The 20,850-nt window shown below is 51.9% G+C and overlaps 1 protein-coding gene across 1 annotated transcript; it reads left to right on the top strand.

Moving 5' to 3' along the window:
* Positions 1-1,010: 1,010 nt before the first annotated feature.
* Positions 1,011-20,815, top strand: PAQR6 (progestin and adipoQ receptor family member 6). The gene is made up of 8 exons (XM_026656278.2): positions 1,011-1,096; positions 7,669-7,868; positions 9,760-9,887; positions 12,023-12,228; positions 14,008-14,134; positions 17,627-17,723; positions 19,665-19,809; positions 20,485-20,815. Exons 2-8 carry the CDS (start codon positions 7,818-7,820, stop codon positions 20,754-20,756), a joined length of 1,026 nt encoding a protein of 341 aa, XP_026512063.1. The 5' UTR covers positions 1,011-1,096; positions 7,669-7,817; the 3' UTR covers positions 20,757-20,815.
* Positions 20,816-20,850: the final 35 nt, after the last annotated feature.

Below are 20,850 nucleotides of genomic sequence, written 5' to 3'. Positions count from 1 at the left end.
CCTCCCAATTTGCAGCCACCTCTGAACTTGAATCTTTCTGCAGGTGACTTTCTTCTAGCTAATGATGAAGGGCGTGATCTACACCTGGGCCCTAACAGATCACTGCAGCATCCTCCCCACTTAAACGCCACCTCTACCCTTCTTCAACTTGATCTCAGCCATGCCAGCTTGGTTTAATGGTGACCCAAGATATTTAGGCTTCCCCTGAAATCAGTGGAAGTTAGGAGCCTAAATACGGTGAGGATCTGGGCCGTACTCCTGTCTGAAGCATTCGGGTAAGGTCTATTAATTGTATATTAACCCTTTATAAACGGGGGGAGCCCAAGATAAGCATTGAGAGCATTATGATTAATGTCACAGCCCTGTTTGCAAAGCACTCCAGAAATCCTTTAGGGCAAGTGTTATGGAATATCTGACCATGATGATGTCGCCAAAGGACACTCTGGATTCTGTGATGGCGAGAAACGGCTCCTGTTTTTCTGGTTTGTCTTCCCCCCCCCCCCCCAATATCATGCGGCGAGGTTCTGAGCTGCATGTGCACAGCTGGGGGCGAAAGTCTTTACAATAATGCCCCGCTGGTGAACTGTGCCCTGCGGGGTCCCTGTCCGCTGGATGGGAGGGAGCCCAGAAGTAGGGTATGGAATGCCCCGGGCAGACACTAGGGATTGTGAGTTTATACGCTGGAGGCTAACGCTTTTAGCTGGGGGAGGCCTCCCAAGAAGGGAGGGCGCCCGATGGCTTTGCAGTCTATGCGGTGGATGTTTTAAGACTAAAATGTAAGGGTGGGGGGGGGGGAATAATGGGATATTTCCAGTACAAAAGCTCCTTTTTATCAACTCTGTTGTCTCCTGATCCCAGCCTCTCAAAGAGGCCTTTTCTTCCCCCTCCACCAATAGGCTGGAGCTGTCATGGGAGGGAGCCCTTGGCTGCTTTCCATGTGCTCTGCCAAGGAATGTGGCTAAAAAAAGAGAGAAAAAACACACCAGTGGAATAGTTAGGAGGGCCCCTTCCGATGCAGCGCGCTCGGCGCTCCAGGCAGATACCATGAAGCGGTAGCAACGGCTGGGGGATCCCCCGTCTACCATCTCCGGACCAGGTTTGGCATTTCTTCTGCTCTCTGGCTTTACCATTATCTGTAGGGTGGTCACCAGCTGGCATTTTTTTTCTTTCCTTCCCCTTTCCCTGTTAATACACTGTGAGAAGGGAGCTACCCGCCTGCTTGGGGATAGTCTCCAAATGGGACGTTGGAGGACAGGGAGGCAGGACTCCTGGGTTCTGTTTCTGATTTGCTCTCTTCCCCCCCCCCCCCCCACCGTGCCTCAGTTTCCCCATCTGTGGAACGGGACCAGATCCTCGCTGGTGTAAACTGGCATAGTTACATTGTAGTCAATCTAGCTACAGTACTTATCTGGTCCCCGTTACTTAGTAGCCGAGAGCCTCACGGTCTTGAATCGATTTATCCTCACAGCCCTCTTGAGCGGTAGGGCAGTGCTACGATCCCCCTTGTACAGGCCGGCTGGACCATTAAGGCCAGCCGGGCTGTGAGCTAGCAGCTGTCCCTCAGCCTCCTGAGTGATCCTAGCTGGATGTGAAGGAGACTTTAATTATAACGACTGACCCCACCTGTGTCTAGGGGCGGGGGGAGTGGAATCAGAGAGGGCTCCTTAAACAGAGCCGTGAACTCAGTCAAGGAGGAGGCCCAGGAGAGAAGAGGCTGGAGAAGCCAGCCGGAAAGAGACCCATATGGAGCCAGCTGGACTCCTCTGGAGGGGCCCCGAAAGGAGCAGGGAGATCCCGGAGGGAAGCTGCCAGTGTCCCTAGAAAGGGGGCCCGTGGAGGGGAAACCTGCCTGGAGGTAGCAGCATAGGAGATACGCCGCAGGGACGTTCAAGAGTGGGGGACAGGAGCTGCTAGTTTAGAGATTTACTTGGACCTTTTGTTACCCCAGAAGGGGATTGAACTTTTCAGTGAGCTGGCTGGAGGGCCAGACCCTGGGAGAGTCAGGACACCGTTGGGGCCAAGGAAGCAGTGAGCAGGGGCGCTAGAAGCAAAGTCCCCTGCAATGCTGTGTCCAGGAACAAGGGGGTGCCCATGGCAAGGGTGTGCTATGACAGGAGCTGAGGCACCGGGACTAAGTGACTTGCCCAAGGTCACATAAGGAGTCTGTGGCGGAGCAGGGAATCGAACCCAGGCATCCTCGGTACCAGGCTAGCACCCCTATCCCTGGGCCCTCCTTTGCAGCACTCCCAGCCCTCCACCTCAGCGGTGGGTCTGACCCAGGATGATTAATGACGGATACTGGGGCTTTAGGGGACTCTGAGTCAGGACTCCCGGGTTCTCTTCCTAGCTCTGCCAGTGGCATGCGGTGTCCCCTCTCTGTACCTCCGTTTCCTCATCTGTAAAATGGAGGCCCCACGGCTCCCCTCAGACCCGGGGAGGTTTTAGCGGGGTGATGGCTGCGAAGCGCTTGGCTGATAAAGCACTATTCTGGGTGAGCGCTAGGCAGTCTTATTGCCTGGCAGGGGTGAGACTTTATTCGCTGATGACTGTAGAGTGCTTTGAATACGGAAAGTCGCTGAGTGCTTAGCAGCGTCTGCTGCAGAGAGGCCTCTTTATAAGGCTTCATTTCCCAATGCATTTTAAAATCGATCCCATGGCTTCTTTCCTCCTAAAACCCCAGCCCTGCCTGTCTGGCGAATGGGAGGTAGGTTAGGGTCTGCTATCATGCAGATTCGGTGCCTCCATTTGCCCCTCTGCAATGGGGATTATGCCCCTCATTCAGGTGCTGATGGTAGGAAGGGTGGTCTTGGGGTGCAGCACTGGATTGGAGCTCCGGGTTTTACCCGGAAGGAGGAAGTGCCAGAGGCTCCATAAAGTCCGCTACGCACTTTATACGATACTGATTTTATATGGAAGGTGCCCAGAGGCTATGGTGATGGGCAGCAGTATAAAACCCTACGACACATAGATAAGAAATCTCTGTTCGATTCCTGGCTCCTCATGTGACCTCAGGCAAGTCAGTTAGGCCCAGATCCTCGAAGGTATTCAGGTTTACCTTTTAGGTTCTGGGCCTTAATCTTTCTCTTCCTCAGTTTCCCCCATCTGTAAAATGGGACTGATACAGCTGTTTGTGAGAATAAACTGATTAAGACTATGAGGCGCTCTGTTAGTTCCTTCAGCGGCGGGAGTCATAATTACCTACATAGGCAGCGTATCGCACTTCTCACAAGCATCTTACTCCTCCGCATCGCAGGGTTTGTCTGATGCTTGCCAGAACTTGCCTTTCCACCTCCAGCCAAGAACCTTGGAGCTGTTTTCGAACACTAGTGAATCATGCCGCCCCGCCCCCTGGGAGATGGGGCTCGTTACCTGTTTAACAAAAGGGCGATCTAAGGGAAGGGACTTTCCCAAAGCTCCATCATCAGTTGAGCGGGAGCTCTCCTCACTCCCAGCCCCAGTGCTCTACCCACTGGCCCCCGCTGCTGTCTCTTTTGGGTTCTTCTCTGGCCCTCATCGCCACAGCATCTGTGTGCGTCACCGTCATCGAAGGGTCTTTTCCCCCGCAGCCCAACCCCAGGTAGGGAAGGAGGTGAGCCAGGAGGCTGTTGTGAGTATGTGGCGTGGGAGGGGCCCAGTCAAAGACTGAGAGGGAGCTGGATGGGCCCCCTGCCCAAAGGAATTGGGTTCAAAGATTCCTTTCCCTTTTCTCCCTTCTCACCGGGCACCTGAGCAGGGCCAGTCTGACCCTAGGGAAGATGAGGTTTCTGATTGGATGACTCTAAACTTGGAATGTGAAAACTCTCCTTGGCTGGGATGCCTACAGGAAACCTGGCAACGGTTACGCCTTGGTGGGCCGATCACTTTCGCCTTGTACTCCCCCGTCCGACTCCATCTGTTGTCTCTTTGTCTTTCTGACTTAGATCGGAAGGTCTCTGGGGCAGGGACTGTCTTTTTTTTTGGTCTGTGTTTGTACAGCCCCTTGCACCATGAGGTCCTGACTAGGGCTCTTAGGCGCTAGGTTGACCAAAATAATAATCAAAGAAAATCTTCAAGAGGTTAAACCTTTCAAATCTGGCTCCGCTCTCCCTCTCCTCCTCCCCTCCAAGGGTATGATGATTCTCGGTTGGCTAACGCTGTTCAGAGTGACATACAGCCATGTCCAGGAGAGGCTAGAGGTGCAGCAGCGATAGATACAGGCTGGTACGCTCGGAGTCGGGGACAAGGAGATCTGCTTGTCGTCTTGGACAAAGCATTGACTGCGGAGCAAACAGCAAGGGGCTGACCCAGAGCCTGATCTTTCTGAACCCCGTTGCAGCTGGTGGGTGTCTCGATTTGGAGCCCCAGTTCAGGGGAGGAGGAGGAGAGGGGAAATCTGACGCGGATTATCTTGTTCGGTGCAGCTGTTCCGGCAGATTGGCTCTTTCTGACTTTCTCCCTCTGTTCAAACCTTATGCAACTAACTTTCACCTTGGCTTCTGCTGCTCCCTCCTGACCCTTTGGGAGTCACGTGATGCGGATGGCTGGCATTCAATGGAAGCCTTGTGTGAAACTGACAAAGGAGGCTTGATTTCTAGCAAAGGGGTGGGGAGGGGGAGTTGATTTTTTTGCTGCTGTTCTTTTGGCAGGATAGGGCCGTGCTCCCCTTAGGGGAGTCGGGGGAACTCGAGCCAAACAAGGCAACGTTGGTTTCTAACATCGGTCGATTTTTGGAGGCTCCCTTTATCGTCACGGGTCTGGAGGATGGTGAAATCTGTGGCAAAATTATGCTAGGTCTTTCCCAAGGCCATTTGTGATCTGTGATGACCTGGAGCACCCAGCTGAGCTCAAGGCTCCATCGTGTCAGGTGCTGCACAGACAACACGGAGCGAGACAGTCCTTGCCCCCAAAAGGTCTGCAGCCTAAGTGGACCAGGCTGGCAAAAGTCGGAATGATGCTCATCCTCTCTGCGTGACCGGTCTCTTGTTTGGTCCTTTGATTGTACAGCCTTTGAGGCAGGGGCTGTCTGTGTTCTGGGTCTGTACAGCACCTAGTCCTGGTCCGTGAGTAGGGCTGCTAAGTGCTAATGCAATACCAATGAGAATCACCCCTGTTTTATGGATGGGGATGAGGCCCGGATGTTTTTTTAAAGGTATTTAGGCATTGTTCTGCTCACGTCGCACGGCCTAACGGGGTGAGGAGCTGAAGTCTCATTGAAAGTGAATGGGACTTAGGCGCCTAAAACTTCCGTTCCTCACTCAGGCCTTGCAACATGAACAGAGCAACACCTCAGTGACCTGTCCAAGGCTGTGCAGTGAGTCCACAAGAGAGCTGGGAATAGAGCCCCTGAAGCCTTGCACCCAGTCTGCTGCTCTAACCACTAGGAAACGCTTGTGACGGGTTGGATCACAGAAACCCCCTGGGAGCTGCCACCTGATGTGCCAAGACTACCTCTGTTCCTGCTTTCCCTGCCAGCTCAGGACTCCAGCACCCTGTCTTGCTGAGCCAGACACTCCCGTCTGCTCCAACACAGACCCAGGGTCTGAATTACTTGCCACAAAACTGCAGGTTTACCTAAAAACAGCTCACAGACGTGTGCTTGTCTTTCACACTCAGATGCCCAACTCCCAATGGGGTCTAAACCCAAATAAATCCGTTTTACCTTGTATAAAGCTTATACAGGGGAAACTCATAAATTGTTCGCCCTCTATAACACTGATAGAGAGATATGCACAGTTGTTTGTTTCCCCAGGTATTAATACATACTCTGAGTTAATAAGGAAAAAAGTGATTTTATTAAATACAGAAAGTAGGATTTAAGTGGTTCCAAGTAGTAACAGACAGAACAAAGTAAGTCACCAAGCAAAATAAAATAAAATGTGCAAATCTATGTCTAATCAAACTGAATACAGATAATCTCACCCTCAGAGATGCTTCAGTACGTTTTTTCCTCAGACTGGACACCTTCCAGGCCTGGGCACAATTCTTTCCCCTGGCACAGCTCTTGTTCCAGCTCCGGTGGTAGCTAGGGGATTCTTCATGATGGCGCCTCCCCTTTAGGGTGACCAGACAGCAAGTGTGAAAAATTGGGACAGGGGGTGGGGGGTAATAGGATCCTATATAAGAAAAAGACCCAAAAATCGGGACTGTCCCTATAAAATCGGGACATCTGGTCACCCTACTCCCCTTTGTTCTGTTCCACCCCTTTATATATCTTTTGCATAAGGCGGGAATCCTTTGTCTCTCTCTGGGTTTCCATCCCCCTCACTGGAAAAGCACCAGGTTAAAGATGGATTCCAGTTCAGGTGACATGATCACATGACGCTGTAAGACCCCCAAGCCTTCATTCCTCCCAGCCTGACTCACAGCAAGGCCTGACTGCAAACAGAGCCCCAGTCAATTGTCCTGGTTGATGGGAGCCATTAAGCTTCCAAACCACCATTAATGGCCCACGCTTTGCATAATTACAATAGGCCCTCAGAGTTGTATTTCCTATTTCTAGTCCCAGATACAAGAGTGGTACATTTATACAAATAGGATGATCACACTCAGTAGATTATAAGCTTTGTAATGATACATGAAGCATATTCCAGTTACATTATATTCACTCATTACCATATTTTTATAAAACCATATAGACTGCGCAACGTCACCACGCTGCTTCCCAGAGTCAATGAGCCCTGGCTCCCAGCCGTTTGCTCTAACCATTGGACCACATTGCCAAAACTGAGAGCAGGGGTTTTGGGTTCTAGTCTCAACCCCGGCTCCCTTCTTAGTTCAAACACCTGCCATCAATATGAGTAACTGGAGAAAAGGAGACGAGATGCAGATGTTCCCTTCTAGTCCTGGTTCCTTTCACAGATGTGGCACGGTCTAGTGCAGCGTTTCTCAAACGCGGCCCCCAGCAGATTTTTTTTTGCTGCCACGACAGCCTCCAAAGCCTGGGCAGAGATTGGGGTTGCCAGCAGGGATCGGCGTCCTGCACTACGCAGCCTCCTCAGGGGCTCTGGGCAGCCCCTCTGGGGACGCATGGGGCCTGTGTGTGTAGCGCCAGAGGCGGCTCTTGTCAGTGGAGGCAGCTGTGGGGTTTGGTCACCGGGGCGCTCCCCTGCTCCAGCCCAGCTGGGGCACGGAGAGCCTGGGACACAAGCTCTGGACCTACCGGGTTGGGCTCTCGCTGAAGGGACAAAGAGACGGGTTTGTCAGAGCGGCCACCAGCAAGAGTTGGTGGCCACACTCTGAGGCCCCCAAAAATGTTGTGAGAATCCCTGGAAGTGGCCAGGGCGCTAAAAAAAGAGCTTAAAATCACGACACGAGAGCACCGCGAATGCTCGGAAACCAGTTGGCAAATCAAACAATCTGTGATTTTTTCCCCCCATTAAATCTCACGACGTTGCTAAGCCAATCTAATGACTTTGGCGCACCCGACTCGTGATTTTTGGAACACTTGGCAATGCTGCGGAATCCAAGCGATCACAGCTTCCAGGCAGCGAGCGTTCTTCCCTGCTTGTGAGATCTTCCGGACTCTTCTGGGCCGGGGATGCTGCTGCTTCTCTGTTTGGAGAGTACCTGGGACGTGCTGAGCCCTAGTCCACCATTCCCGGTGCAAGCTGACTGTATATTCCCTCTGTGTTGCTGTGCAATGATAATTATTTTGCTTTCTCTCCCCCTTTATTTGCAATGTCTTTCCAGGACACCAATGTTCGACCCTCTAGCAAGGGGCTAGAGAAGAGCGAAGCCGCATAGGAGAGTTAGAGGCTCTGAGGGGTTCATTGCTGCTCTCCTGAAGGCCGAGCCACCTGCACCTTTAATATTTATTTCCCCCCCTCCTCTGACCTAAAATGCTGACGATAAAGTTGCCTCAGATATTCAGGGTTCACCAAGTACCTCGTGTGAGTATTGCCCCACTTCACCTCGATCACGTGTCTTGATCTCTGCAATTCCAGTCTGTCTCTAAGCAGGAACTAGATCCAAACAGGCAACCTTCCACACAGAACGAGTCCCAGCTTTGTCTCCTTTGTTGACCAGGCAACCGCATTTCCCCTCCGGGTGCTCTCTACCGCATACGGAGCCATCTAGTGGCTAAATAATATATTGCAAGTGAACCCTATATTACAACACAGACCTTTGGGAGGCTCCATGTAATTGGTGCATACAATATGGAGTGTACTGATATATCAAGCGATCTGTTGAATTAGGAGCGGGGAGATGAAGTGAGTGGGGATGGGGTGCAGGGACCAGGGTTAGTTCTGGTTTTATTTAGCATCTTTATAGGTGGTACGGGGAAGGCACGTTAAATGAAATTCACGCGCTACCAAAGGGGGCCAAGTTGCAAATACCAGAGAGGACACGCACATGCTGTACTAAAGGGATCAGTTATGGGAGCAGTAGACAAAACAAGATTCACCTGGAGAAAGAAGCAATTGCTTCTATCTAGGATGGAAAACAATTCAGCACACACAGGGCCTCGTTTGCCTCTCCCCAGCCGGGGTATAAATGGAGAGGAGGGACCCCCATGGAGTTAGAGCAGGGGTACATGAGGAGTCATGCCACTGAAATCACCACAGTCCTGTTGGGATAGACCTGGGAGAATCAGGTGTACAAGGTCAATGAAAGAGACAGACCTGGGAGGCAACCGGTGGCAAAGGCTTTACAAAGCCCATGTTAACTTCCTGAGGCTTAGTATATTGGAAGGAGAAGGCTGTTGTGTGATGTGGTGGTACCATGGGTAGGGACCGATTTATTGTTCTGTTTGTACAGCGCCTAGCACCATGGGGTCCTGGTTCATGATGAGGGCTCTGGGGTGCTACCGTGAGACAAATAATAAAATCTCTTTAGGGGAGGACAATCGTTACCCCCCCCCATCCCTATTCAGCAGGACCCACCCCCCCTTCTAACACACCCACGCGCACACTTAGTAAATTGCTGATTTGAACAGTGTGGCATTTTGCCGTCTTTCTCCTATTAGTCTGCTTGTTCTGATTCATTGTGTCCTCCGTAGTCAGGATCTTATCCCCAGTGGGGCATAAATCTGCCCAGATCCATTGGAGCCAATGGGGCCAGATCCCACGTAGCTGGTGTAAATGGGTGTCACTCCATTGGCGTCACTGGGCCAGATCTCCAGCTGGTGTCAGCGTAGACCCTGATTTACACCAGTCGAGGATCTGGCCTCCGGTCTTTGAGATGAGGTCAACACTCCCCCAGCATAACATGCAGTGAGTGAAATGACTCCGAGTGGTGAGGACAGGCTGGGTGGGTGGCGGGTCAGGTCCCCTGGCCCCGGCTGAACTTTCTGAACAGTGAGCATAAGGCAGGCTCTGTTCCCGGACTCCCAGCCCTGCCTCTCCCACGCGGCGGTGATTCCAGGACGGATTGTTGCATCATGGGTGGCCCTGCTTCTCTCTTCCAAAGGCAGCTCCGTGCAACTCCCAGCACAGAAGCCCCCATGGAAAATCCCCCAATGAAAGAGAGGGGCCCTGATTCTGCTCCTGGTTCAGAGACAAAACCCCTATGCTGTGGGGGGCAGCAGATAGGACTCTGCCCTGGGGGGTGGGAGACCTGGGTTCTCTTCCCAGCTCTGCCACTGGGCGACCTTAGGCAAGTCACTGCTCCATTCTGTGCCTCAGTTTCCCCATCTGTACAATGGGGCTGTTGATACTGACCTCCTGTGGAAAGCATTTGGAGATACTGTATAGGGATGTCCCAATGTGGATTTCACTAAGGGATGAAATAACGCCTCCTTGTGGTTCCCTCTGACCCGACGTGGCTTTTCTCCCCGGGCAGATCTTCTGGGAGGATGGCATCATATCCGGCTACCGCCATCCAAAGAGCTCTGCCTTGGACTGCATCCTGAGCTCCTTCCAAATGACCAACGAGACTGTCAATATCTGGACCCACTTCCTCCCGACCTGGTAAGTGACTGGCTGGGCTGCACCACATGAAGCGTGACTCCTCAGCCGCGGGGCGATGCCCGTCCTGCCTGGGAGCGTGGCTTCCTGGGGGCACGGACTCACTCAATGGAGATAGCTGTGAGAATGTGGGAATCTTTCAGCTAAACACGTCTCTGTCGGAAAATGCCGATGGGTTGAAACTCTTCGTGGGGGAAACGGGAGGTTTCAATGGATTTTTTTTAACTCAACCTCCCCCCCCCCCCCCCCCCCCCCTTTTTTTTTTTTGGAGACCTGCTGGAATGTTTCGTTTCAGCCTCTTCGAAATGAAAAATTGGGCGTTTTCCAGATCAAAGTGGCTCTTTGTTTAGAGCTGTAAAGCCAATTAAAGTAAGAAAACCACCGCCAATCAAAATAACCCACGGGAAAATCCTCGAAAGCATTGACCCGAACCAAACCTTTTTGAAACTTTTTTTTTTTAACTTTTCGGCCCATTTCTGAATGGGAAATTTCTTTGCTCTCTTGAACTTTCATGGGGGCGGAAAAACTATGTTGCCCCCCAGCTCTACCACCTGCCCTTCGCTGCTGTGGCATGGGCCTTGGTGGAGGGGTGCCAATCTTGCACATTATTACATAGGAGACAGGACTGAGAGGGTCCTCCTGGGTCATAGAGTCCAGTTCAGGCTTTGCCCAATAGTCAATATGAAGAAACGACAGCTGGGTCCCCACGCAGCTGTTAACTCTTCAAGGAATCCGTCCCAGCAATGGAAGCAGGGTGGTCTAGTCGCCAGACCAGGGAACTGGGAGTCGTTATTCCGGGGTTCCATCCTTTGGCCTCTGAGGGTGTGTCTACACAGTGAAGGAAACCCCCTGGCTGGCCCGTGCCAGCCGACTCACGGTCGTGGGGATTGGTCTACACCAGTGGTTCCCAAACTGGGGTTCGTGAAGCCTTGGGGGTTCGCAAAATGTATCAGGGGGTTCTCAGAAAAAATTCTGTAATAGCGGACAGAGCCGTCCCTAGGGTGACCAGACAGCAAGTGTGAAAAATCGGGACAGGGGGTGGGGGGTAATAAGAGCCTATATAAGAAAAAGACCCAAAAATCAGGACTGTCCCTATAAAATCGGGACATCTGGTCACCCTACTAGGGACCCCAACCCCCGTGGGGGCCGGCAGCCCGAGCCCCGTGACCATGACTTCCTGGCAGAACAAGTTTAAGCTTTGTTGTAGTGCTGTGTTGTTTGCCTGGACTGCTCAAGACCCGAATGCTTGTGGGAGAAACTCTTTATTTGAGTTGGCTTCTTAAATACCTTCCTGCTGTTTCACGGCTGGTTCTCCTGGATGAAACATGTAGGAGGCTTAATCGAAGTGACACGAGCTACAGAAGTGGAATCTTGGAAGAGTGGTGCCGTTTTCGTAATGTAATAAAATTAATAATGTAATGTAATGATAAATAGTGTGTAATAAGCGTGTCATAAAAAACCCGAATTATTTCCAAGATCACTGCTTCTATCATTTATGCTCAGGTAAGGGAAAAAATCCCTGGAAATATTCATTTTTAGGAGGGGGTTTGTGAGATTTGATATTTTCGTGAAAGGGGTTCACGGGCTGTTAATGTTTGGGAACCACGGATCTACACAGGGTTGTTTCATTGCAGTGCTTGGGCTGGAGCCCGGGGTCTTGGACCCTCCCGCCCCACAGGGTCCTGGAGCCCGGCTTTCTGCCTGAGCCTGGAAGCGAACATTGCAATCAAACAGTCCCGCCCCACGAGTCCGAGTCAGCTGACATGGGCCAGCCGTGGGTGTTTAGGTGCTGTGTAGACATCCCTTGAAGGAGTGATGTCTAGTGAGTAGAGCAGGAGTCAGGACTCCTGGGTTCCATTCCCAGCTCTTCAAAGGCACAAGGGCCTAGTGACTAGAGCAGAGGGTACGGGGAGTCGGGAATCCTGAGTTATGTTCTGTTCTCTTCATTTCTGCCTCAGTTTCACCATGTGGGAACTGACATGACAATGCTGCGGAGCTTGATCTAGAAACTCCAGAGGTCTGGTTCCCGGCTCCCTAAGCTCAGAGGGTGTGGGAAGTTGGCCAGAGCTCATTAAGGTCTGGGGGGAGCTATCGTCCCTGTGATGCACCATCCCCATTTGTGCCCATGGACCTCTCAGGTATTTCGTGTGGCGGTTCCTGGGGCTCTCCTCCTCCCTGGATTTCTGCAGAGACGCCTACAACTGGCCTTTCCTTGTCTACATGTTGCTGGTCTGCCTGTACCCCTTCACCTCCAGCTGTGCCCACACCTTCAGCACCATGTCCGCCCACGCCCGCCACATCTGCTACTTCTTTGACTATGGAGCCCTCAGCCTCTACAGCCTGGGTAAGTCCAAAGCTGCCATGTGGCAAGCGGCCAGTGGCAGCGAGTTAAAGACGAGGCCAAAGGGTCTCTGGGCTTGTATCTAGGGAGGGGCTCGAGCCACAGAATTCAGCTCTGGAATCCGGATGCCCTCGCCAGTTGGATCCACGGTCCTGGGTCAGGTGCAGCTCTGTTGAATAGCCCAGCCTTTGGGAGTACGCTTCTCCTTCTGGGTCAGCCCGGCAGCTCCCCAGGCTACATCCTTGGCTGCTGTAAACCAGCACTAGGGTGACCAGACAGCAAATGTGAAAAATCGGGATGGGGGTGGGGGGTAATAGGAGCCTATATAAGAAAAAGACCCTAAAATCGGGACATCCGGTCACCCTAATCAGCACAGCCCCGTTGACTTCAAGTGACACCAAGTTACACCCATGGGAGATCTGTCTCTGATTAGGAAATCTCACCACGGTGAGAAATACAGACTCTCCTCTCTTCGGTTGTACGCCCAGCCAGCCGGCTACCCTTCCAGGCTCCTTTGCGCTTAAATGCAGCCCCCTCGGCTCTGGAATCTGCTCCCCAGGTTGATCTGCCAGAGCCAGTCTGACTTCTCAGAACGAGGAGTCCTTGTGGCACCTTAGAGACTAACAAATTTATTTGAGCATAAGCTTTCGTGGGCTAAAACCCACGTCATCAATCAGATTAGATTAACTTCTAAGGTGCACAAGGACTCCTCGTTGTTTTTGCTGATACAGACTAACACGGCTACCCCTCTGAAATCCGACTTCTCCGTGTTGTACTGCCCTAAAGCCTCTCTCGTTTCCCCCTGAACAATTGATCAATTTCAGTTTGGGGAGTGAGTTCTCTCTGGACTAGATTTTGCCAACACCCTGAAGTCAGTTTTTTGATTCACTGGCAATTCTGGAAGAAACATTAAATTAAAACTGGAACGCCCAGTGAATCAGAAAATCCAAATCATTCCATTTGGGGTTGAATGAAGCATTTAATTCAATGGAGCATTTTGTTCTGTTTTTTTGAGCATGTTTTTTAATGTGTTTAAAAAAACAACCACCTAAAAATGAAAGTGAAATAAGCAAATTGAAACGGTTCGTTTCCGAAAACGTCAAAATGGAACTTTGATTGTTCGTTGGCATCTTGTTCCAACTGAAACAAGGTGACCAAACTGGCATTTTTGGTGTCACTGAATCCACTTTTTGTTGTGGTTGCCAAAAAAAAAGATGTTTCAGTTGAAAATCTCCACCCAGCTCTATTAAGCTCCCAAAGGTGGTTTCATAAAGTTCGTTGGTTTCCCTGCCGCTAAGCGACTAGCACAGGGGTGGCCAACCTGAGCCTGAGAAGGAGCCAGAATTTACCAATGTACATTGCCAAAGAGCCACAGTAATACGTCAGCAGCCCCCCATCAGCTCCCCCGCTGCTCCCAGCGCCTCCCACCCACCGGCAGCCCCACCGATTAGCGCCTTCCCCGCACCTCCCAATCACCTGTTCGTGGCCTGCAGGAGGCTGGGGGTGGGGGGAGTGAGGGCACGGCAGGCTCAGGGGAGGGGGCGGGAAGGGGTGGAGTGGGGGCAGAGCCAGGGGTTGAGCAGTGAGCACCCCCCAGCACATTGGAAAGTTGGCGCCTGTAGCTCCAGCCCCGGAGTCGGTGCCTAGACAAGGAGCCGCATATTAACTTCTGAAGAGCCGCATGTGGCTCCGGAGCCCCGGGTTGGCCACCCCTGGACTAGCGGAATGTGAGCTGGAGTCTTTATCAATGCCATCCCATAATGTAGTGTGTTTGTGTTATAGGCTGTGCTTTCACATATGGAGCCTATGCGATGCCAGACCGTTGGGTTAACAGCACTTTACACCATTACTTTGTACCAATGGCTGCTTTTAATTCATTTATCTGCACCAGTCTGTCTTGTTACTCCCGGTATGTAAGGATCTATGCAGTACCAAGAACATATTATGCAAAATATCAGGGCGTTCTCCATTGCTCTGCTCTGCAAATCCTCCTTGCATCTGTTTCTTTATGCATAATACACTAACACCCCAGCCAGTCAGCAGATCTGTCCTATTAGCTTGTGAGGCAAATTATTCCACGCTTAACACCCATACAACCCTTGTTGATTTCAGCAGGGGCTGCATTGAGTGAGACTCGTGCATAATTTCACAAGTTGTTTTGAATGCAGTGCCGCGTTGGCCTGTGGAACTCCTTGCCACAAGATGCCACTGAAGCCAAGAGAACAATCTATGGTTACATTACATAGGATAAAAACAGTGGACGTGGGGTTTCAATCTTTCAGGTCATAAGCCAACCTCTAGCTGACAAGGGGCTGGGAAACATCCCCTGTGGTGGGCAGGTTAGTCCATAATTATTCTTGCACCTGTCTGAAATGTCTGGTTCTGTCCGCTGACAGACAGGGCGGGCCAAGTAATATATTTTATTGGCCCAACTTCTGTTGGCGAGAGAGAGACTCTTTCAAGCTTGCGCACGGCTCTTCGTCAGGTCATCCACTCTGAGACTGGTTGCTGGTTCTCCGGCCCTGGCTGATTTCACTCGTGTTGCTTCAGGCAGAGGGTAGAATCGCCTGTTGTATCATCTGTTCTGTTGGAAGCAGGCGCCTTCATTTCAAACGCTGATCAAACAAATCCCTTTGTAGAGTAATAACCATTCAGTCCTTAAAGGGAGCCAGTACCCAGGTAGCATGAGAATTGGCATCTAGTGGCGAGAGCAGCGGATAGGGCGTCTGGCCTGGACTCCTGGGTTCTATTCCCTACTGAGCTACTGTCTCACTGCTGGACCTTGTGATCACTTCCATTCCCTATACCTCAGCCTCCCCCATCCCCCAGTCATGGGTCTGTCTAAACTGCACGCTAAGCCTGGGGGCTGACTCAGGTTTGAGCCCTAGCCCCCCTTCCATCCACACACACATCAATCTGACTCGGCTCAGCAAGGACTCAGGTCCTCAGACCCTGCTCTGGGGGTGGATCAGAGAAAGTCCCACTGACTCGGGTCCAAGCCCTGTCATTTTTGCAGTGTGGATGCAGCTCAAACCGCAGGTCGGCGTAGTGCAGTGTGGACGTGTTAGCATGGCTGTGAGACCTTGGTCCAGCAATTGTAAACCTGGGTTTCCACTGCAGTGTGGACGCTCAGACGTGGGCTTGGAAACAGTCCACGAAGCTGTCTCACCGATGTGGGTTCACAATGCAGTGTAGACATACCCTGGATGGATAAATAATTCTACATACCCTAGGGGGGTGTGGTGAGAATTGAATGTCCAAGATTTTCAAAAAGTGGCAACTGGTTTCAGAAACCCAAAGGGGGCTTCATTTGCAGAATCTCTGGGCAGCCCAAACCCCAGCTGGCATCCGTGGGAGCTGTCTGAAAATACAGCCCCAACCGGGCACCCAGACAGTGGCAACTTCTGAAAACGTTGACGAGAAGGATGTGTCAAGCACATTGAGATCCACAGATAGAAAGCAGCAGGGAGAGATGCAAAGTGTTCTTCTTTCGTTCAGCTCTAGTGGCCCCAGAAGTGCCACCCGCCAGGAACTAAACAGCTCAGAGGATGTGGAAATAAATCAGTTTTGGTTACATTTCTGGGCCATGACAGTCTTCCAAGTAAAAACAGCGCAACAAGCGGGTCGGGGTATCTCCTGTTCTATGCAGTTGGAGGGAAGTGGTGTTAATTACTGTAGGTCTAAGATCTCCTGCTTTCCCAGGTTGCTCCCACTTCCAGCCCTCTCCTTAATCTTTCCTTGATGCTGGTCTGCTCTTGAAATTGACGAGAACAGCTGCTGCTCCCTCCAGGTCATTGGGCCTCAGTCCCGAAGCTGGGAAAGGAACCGTTTTTAATTTCAAGGGGAGGTTCTAGTCTGAAATGTGCCTTTGTACGAATGGTCCTGTGTGGTTTCTTGCCTCTCGGTTACTCCAGATCAAATCTCTTTTTATTCGCTGGTGAGAACAAGTTGGTTCTTAGCTGCTGCTTCTCCGTTTCATACATTGTCACTAAGAACAAACATCTTTCAGGCCCATGTTGTGCCATCAGGAACCCGTATGCAGTCCTATTGTCTTCCCTGGGTTTATACAGCGGATTGGAACTAGTAAGCAAACCTGCTGCTGCAGGAAGAGGAATGAAATCCAGATGGTGCTGTACAGGGCCATACAAATCAGCATAGGTTTATTTTTGCCACTGAAGTCAGCAGAGACAACACTGCCTACCCACAGATCTGCTGAGAGAGGAGTTTTGACATTGTAACTTTCTAAAATAGAATGGCAATTTTTTTTTTGCAAGCATATTTTCCACCATCACTTGAAACAGAAATGACCAGGAATGGTGTCCAAGTGCTGTTATGCAAGAAGGCAGCTGGACGTGGCAACAATCGTGACTTTTATTTTCACAGCATTCTCAGTGCAGACTTCAATTGTAATCAAACGCCACACACTTCCGGGCGTGGGAGGGGGAGAGGAAATCAAGCAACATGCTGGATTTGGTTGGGATCATACTAATCACAATGAATGGGATGCTGTCACGTTGTCTTGGACTCCCTTCGTTAGCTTTTTTGTGTTTAAAAACAAAACAAAACAAAACAAAACAAAAAAAACTATCAAATTTTTACAAAACCTGAAGAGTGGTGTTAAATATTCCCCTAGATATCGCCAACCAAATTCCCCAGTTGCCTTCTTGTGCATGAGATCTTGAAAGGGAAATTGACTAGAAACAAAAATTCCCTTGCCTGGCTTGCAAATGCATTTTAGTGTGAAATTCACTAGGAAGAAAAAAAATTAAACTGACCAGTCTGTGCATTTTCCAAGCTCAGTGAATTGCAAACAGTAAATTAACATTTCAGTCTAACATGAATTTCATCCTGCTCTCTGCTCTTAATCATTCAGGCTTGGATTTTCAAAGGTGACTCTAAAGAAATTAGGCACTCAGTTGGAAGGAGTTTGGTGTCTGGGACCCTGATCAGAATAGCTATTGCAGAATAAACTATTAGGCAGTATTCGCCGTTCCAGAATAATCTGGTGTCCACACAGTAATATGGACTAAGAGACACTTTTGTTACAGAATAATTAGTGCACTTCCAAATCAGAGTAATTATTCCAGAATACTGGAATCGAGTGCCCGCATTGGAGCTGTTACAGAATAGCTTATTCTGCAATTGTCAATGGCTGTGTAGACAAGACCCTCGTCTCCTTTGAAAAATCAATCCTGGCTTCAGTGTGTGAAGGTTCATTTGTAGTAATCGACTTGTGATCATGGCTATAATAATCTGCGCTAATAAACCGGGGCACTGGTAAAAGAGGGAAGATTTGGTTTGGTTTCCGCATCCATTCCAGAACTGAATTTAGTGAGGCTCGTGGGCAGCCCTCAGTGACTGTGCGGCTCTTAATCCACATCTCTCCCTGTGTGATTCCCAGGTTCCCGGAATTGGAGTGTCCCCGGCTGAGCAAGGTTTTACGGACAACGGCCTTTGTGTATCCCTTTGTCTATGACAATATCCCGCTGTTTTATAGGGTAAATCCATTTCAGGGGCCATTTGGGTTGGGACTCCCTTGCCCTAGGCTTGGTAGGGAAATTACTGTACACCAGTGGTGCCTAGAGACCTCAGCTAAGATTGGGTCCCATTGCAGTGGGTGCTGCAAAGCCACTACCCCATAGAGCTGACACTCTAAATAGACAAAGGGTGGGAGAAAGGAAGCATTTTTCTCCCCATTTTACAGATGGGCAAATTGAGGTACAGAGAGATTAAGGCCAATTTTTTTCCCCAAAGGGACTAGATTTGCTTTGTTTGCTCTTTGGGGGCAGGGTGTCTTGTTGTTCTGCGTCCTAGTCCAGAACTGAGGCCTCTAGACGCTCCCCCCATAACCATGACTTCTGGATGTGCACCGTGAAACACCTGGAAGAGTCCTGACTTCCTGAGAGCGGGGGCTCAGCACTGTTTGCTGCTCAGTCCCTTTGAGGTGTCTTGAGTTGGGGGAGGGCCCCCCACATTGCAAATTGCTGTGGCAAATGTTGTCTCCGTCCCCACTGGGAGACTGTGGGAGAGCCAGCGAGGCGTGGGACTCAGGAGAGTGGTTGGAACCCAGGAGAAGGCGTTTCCATGGAAGACATTAGCAGTTTTTAAAAAGGGAGTGTCTCTTTAATGCCTCCTGCAGGGTTCTGGCCGGCGATGCAAGCAATAACCGCTTCCCTGGCTTGTTTTCCTCAGCAATGCAGGATGTGACTCAACCTTACCAGAAAGGAACCGCTCGGGCTTTGAATTTGCTCCCAGCGCTAGCAGGCAGTGGCTGTGTTGCAGAGGGCGCGGGCTCAGCGGGCAGAACGAACACACGCACCCACCCCACCCCACCCCAGACACCGCTAGGCTGCTGGAAAAATTCTGCCGTCGATAGCTACTGCCACTCCAGGGGGTGGATTTACTACAATGATGGGGGGAAAACCCCTTCTATGGCTGTAGCAAATGTCTAAACTATAGGGGCACAGCTGTAGCGCTTGTAGGGGAGACGTAGGTAATGTGGGGCTGGACCACTGAGGTGTTGGGCCTGCTACCGCACTGGCTAGTGGGGCTGGGTCTCTGAGCTCAGTTGGTAGAGGCTTGTGCTTTTCCATCCCTAGGTCCCAGGTTTGATCCTTGCTGCTGATCCTAGAACCGTAGGGTTAGAAGGGATCACGAGGGTGGTCTAGTCTAATCCCTCTGCCAAGACTCAGGATTTGTTGTGTCTGAACATCTGATGACCCACCCCAGGGTACTGCATTTCCCAGGCTGACCCACGCTGGCTTCTGGGGCAGATCGGGGCTCTGCCTGGCGCAATGCAGTTGCCGGAGTGGAACCTGAAGAGTTAGGCCCTGCTTTGGGAAAATGCTTAGTGCCGTAAGGTAGGCAGGGTGGTCTAATGGATAGAGCTTTGAGGTTTGCAGTCAGGATTGCTGGGTTCTATTCCCAGCCCTGCTACTAAACCTGCTGGCTGATTTCCCCCCCTCTGTGTGCCTCAGTTTCCCCTCCCTGTCTCGACTAATTACACTCCAAACTCTTTCTGTGGGTACGTACCATGCCTGGCCCCGATCGCTGCTGGGGCCTCTAGCCAGCCCCAAGCTATAGACAACATGTAATGATAGAAAGGAAGGCAAACATTACTAATTCATCCTCATGGCTTCTCGCTGAGGTACGCCGGTGTTCCTGTCCTGCTTTGACAGAAGGGGAAACTGAGGTGGGGGAGGGAAGTGACTTGCTCAACTGAGTCAGCAGGAGAGCTGAGCATAGAACCCAGGAGTCCTAGTGGTTAGAGCATGGCCCTAGATCACATGGCTGGAGCCAGGAATAGAACCCAGGAGTCCTGACCCCCAATGTAACCACTAGAGCACACTCCCACAGCCAGGTTAGAACCCCGGAGTCCTCACTTGTCTTCCCTACAACTACTTCTCCTCTCTCCCACCCCATCCCCGTTTTCCCTGCAGCTTCTGTTCTGCTTCGGGGACGGCTGCACCTGGAACGATGCCACCGCGGGTTACTTCTACCACCTATTCTTTGCCCTCCTCACCGGCTTCCTCTTTGCCTCCCACCTGCCGGAACGCCTGGCGCCCGGGCGCTTTGACTATATTGGTAAGGGGGGGGGCGGGAACCCGGCTCCTGGACCCCAGCCCACTTTGTAGGAGCCACGCCCGTGTGTCTCGACGCCCTGTCGCGAGGCCAGTCGACCGTGGCCAGCAGGGCGTGTCGCACTGTGACGGCTTCACCCCTCCTGTGGCCTCGGCGCCCTCCCCCGCCCCGTTCTGCCCCCGGTTGCTCGCTGGGGATTCCAGGAGGCCTGTGACCTGCCCCACATGGAGGGTGAGGTGCCTGACCATGCCCTGGCTACCCTGGACGCCGCAGACCCAGCCATGCTCAGGAGCCCAGCACCGGACCCTCCTGCTCCAATGTCTAGATCTGGAGTGACTCTGTCCATCAGCTTCCCCATCACTTATGGGGGTGAATCCCTGGGAGTCGAGGTGTGGGGGCTGGTCAGGTGCAGAAAGGCCCTTTAGCGCCTGGGGCCAGCTGGGAAAGCGGGGAGGGGTGTTTTCTTGGCATCCCTCTCTTCCCATCCCCCCCTTGCCCAGGTCCAAGCCACCCACCAGCCCCTTTCTAACCTTTCACCCCCCGCCATCAGCTCAGCCCCTTCCTGCACCCCCCACACACCCACCTCCCACCAGCCAGGTCCCTTCCCCCACCCCACCTGCCCCAGTGTTACCCACAGCAGGGACTGATAACCTCCCCCCAACACTTATCTCTCGGCAGGGCACAGCCACCAGCTGTTCCACATCTGCGCAGTGGTGGGCACCCACTTCCAGCTGGAGGCCGTCCTGTCGGACGTGCGCTCGCGGCAGGCCTGGCTGAGCACCCGGGCCCCGGCGCCCGCCTTCTCCGCCACCTTCGGCACCGTCAGCCTGGCCCTGCTGGGGAACCTGCTCATCATCGGGGGTTTCACTGTGGCCCTGCTGCGCTGGCCGGGCGGCGCCTCCATCCTGCAGAGCACCGTGCCCGAGGCGGGCCGCCCCAAGGAGCAGTGATGCCCGCCCGCCCCCAGAGACAGCGGGTGAGGGCGGCTTGGGGGCTGAAGGGAGAAGGGCCCCTAGCGCGTGTGTCTCAGTGCCTGGCGGGATC

The sequence above is a fragment of the Terrapene carolina genome, unplaced genomic scaffold (genome assembly GCF_002925995.2).
Source record: "Terrapene carolina triunguis isolate 2854851 unplaced genomic scaffold, T_m_triunguis-2.0 Scaffold227, whole genome shotgun sequence".
Taxonomy (NCBI): Eukaryota; Metazoa; Chordata; order Testudines; family Emydidae; genus Terrapene; species Terrapene triunguis.
This window is presented reverse-complemented; position numbering and strand designations above follow the sequence as displayed.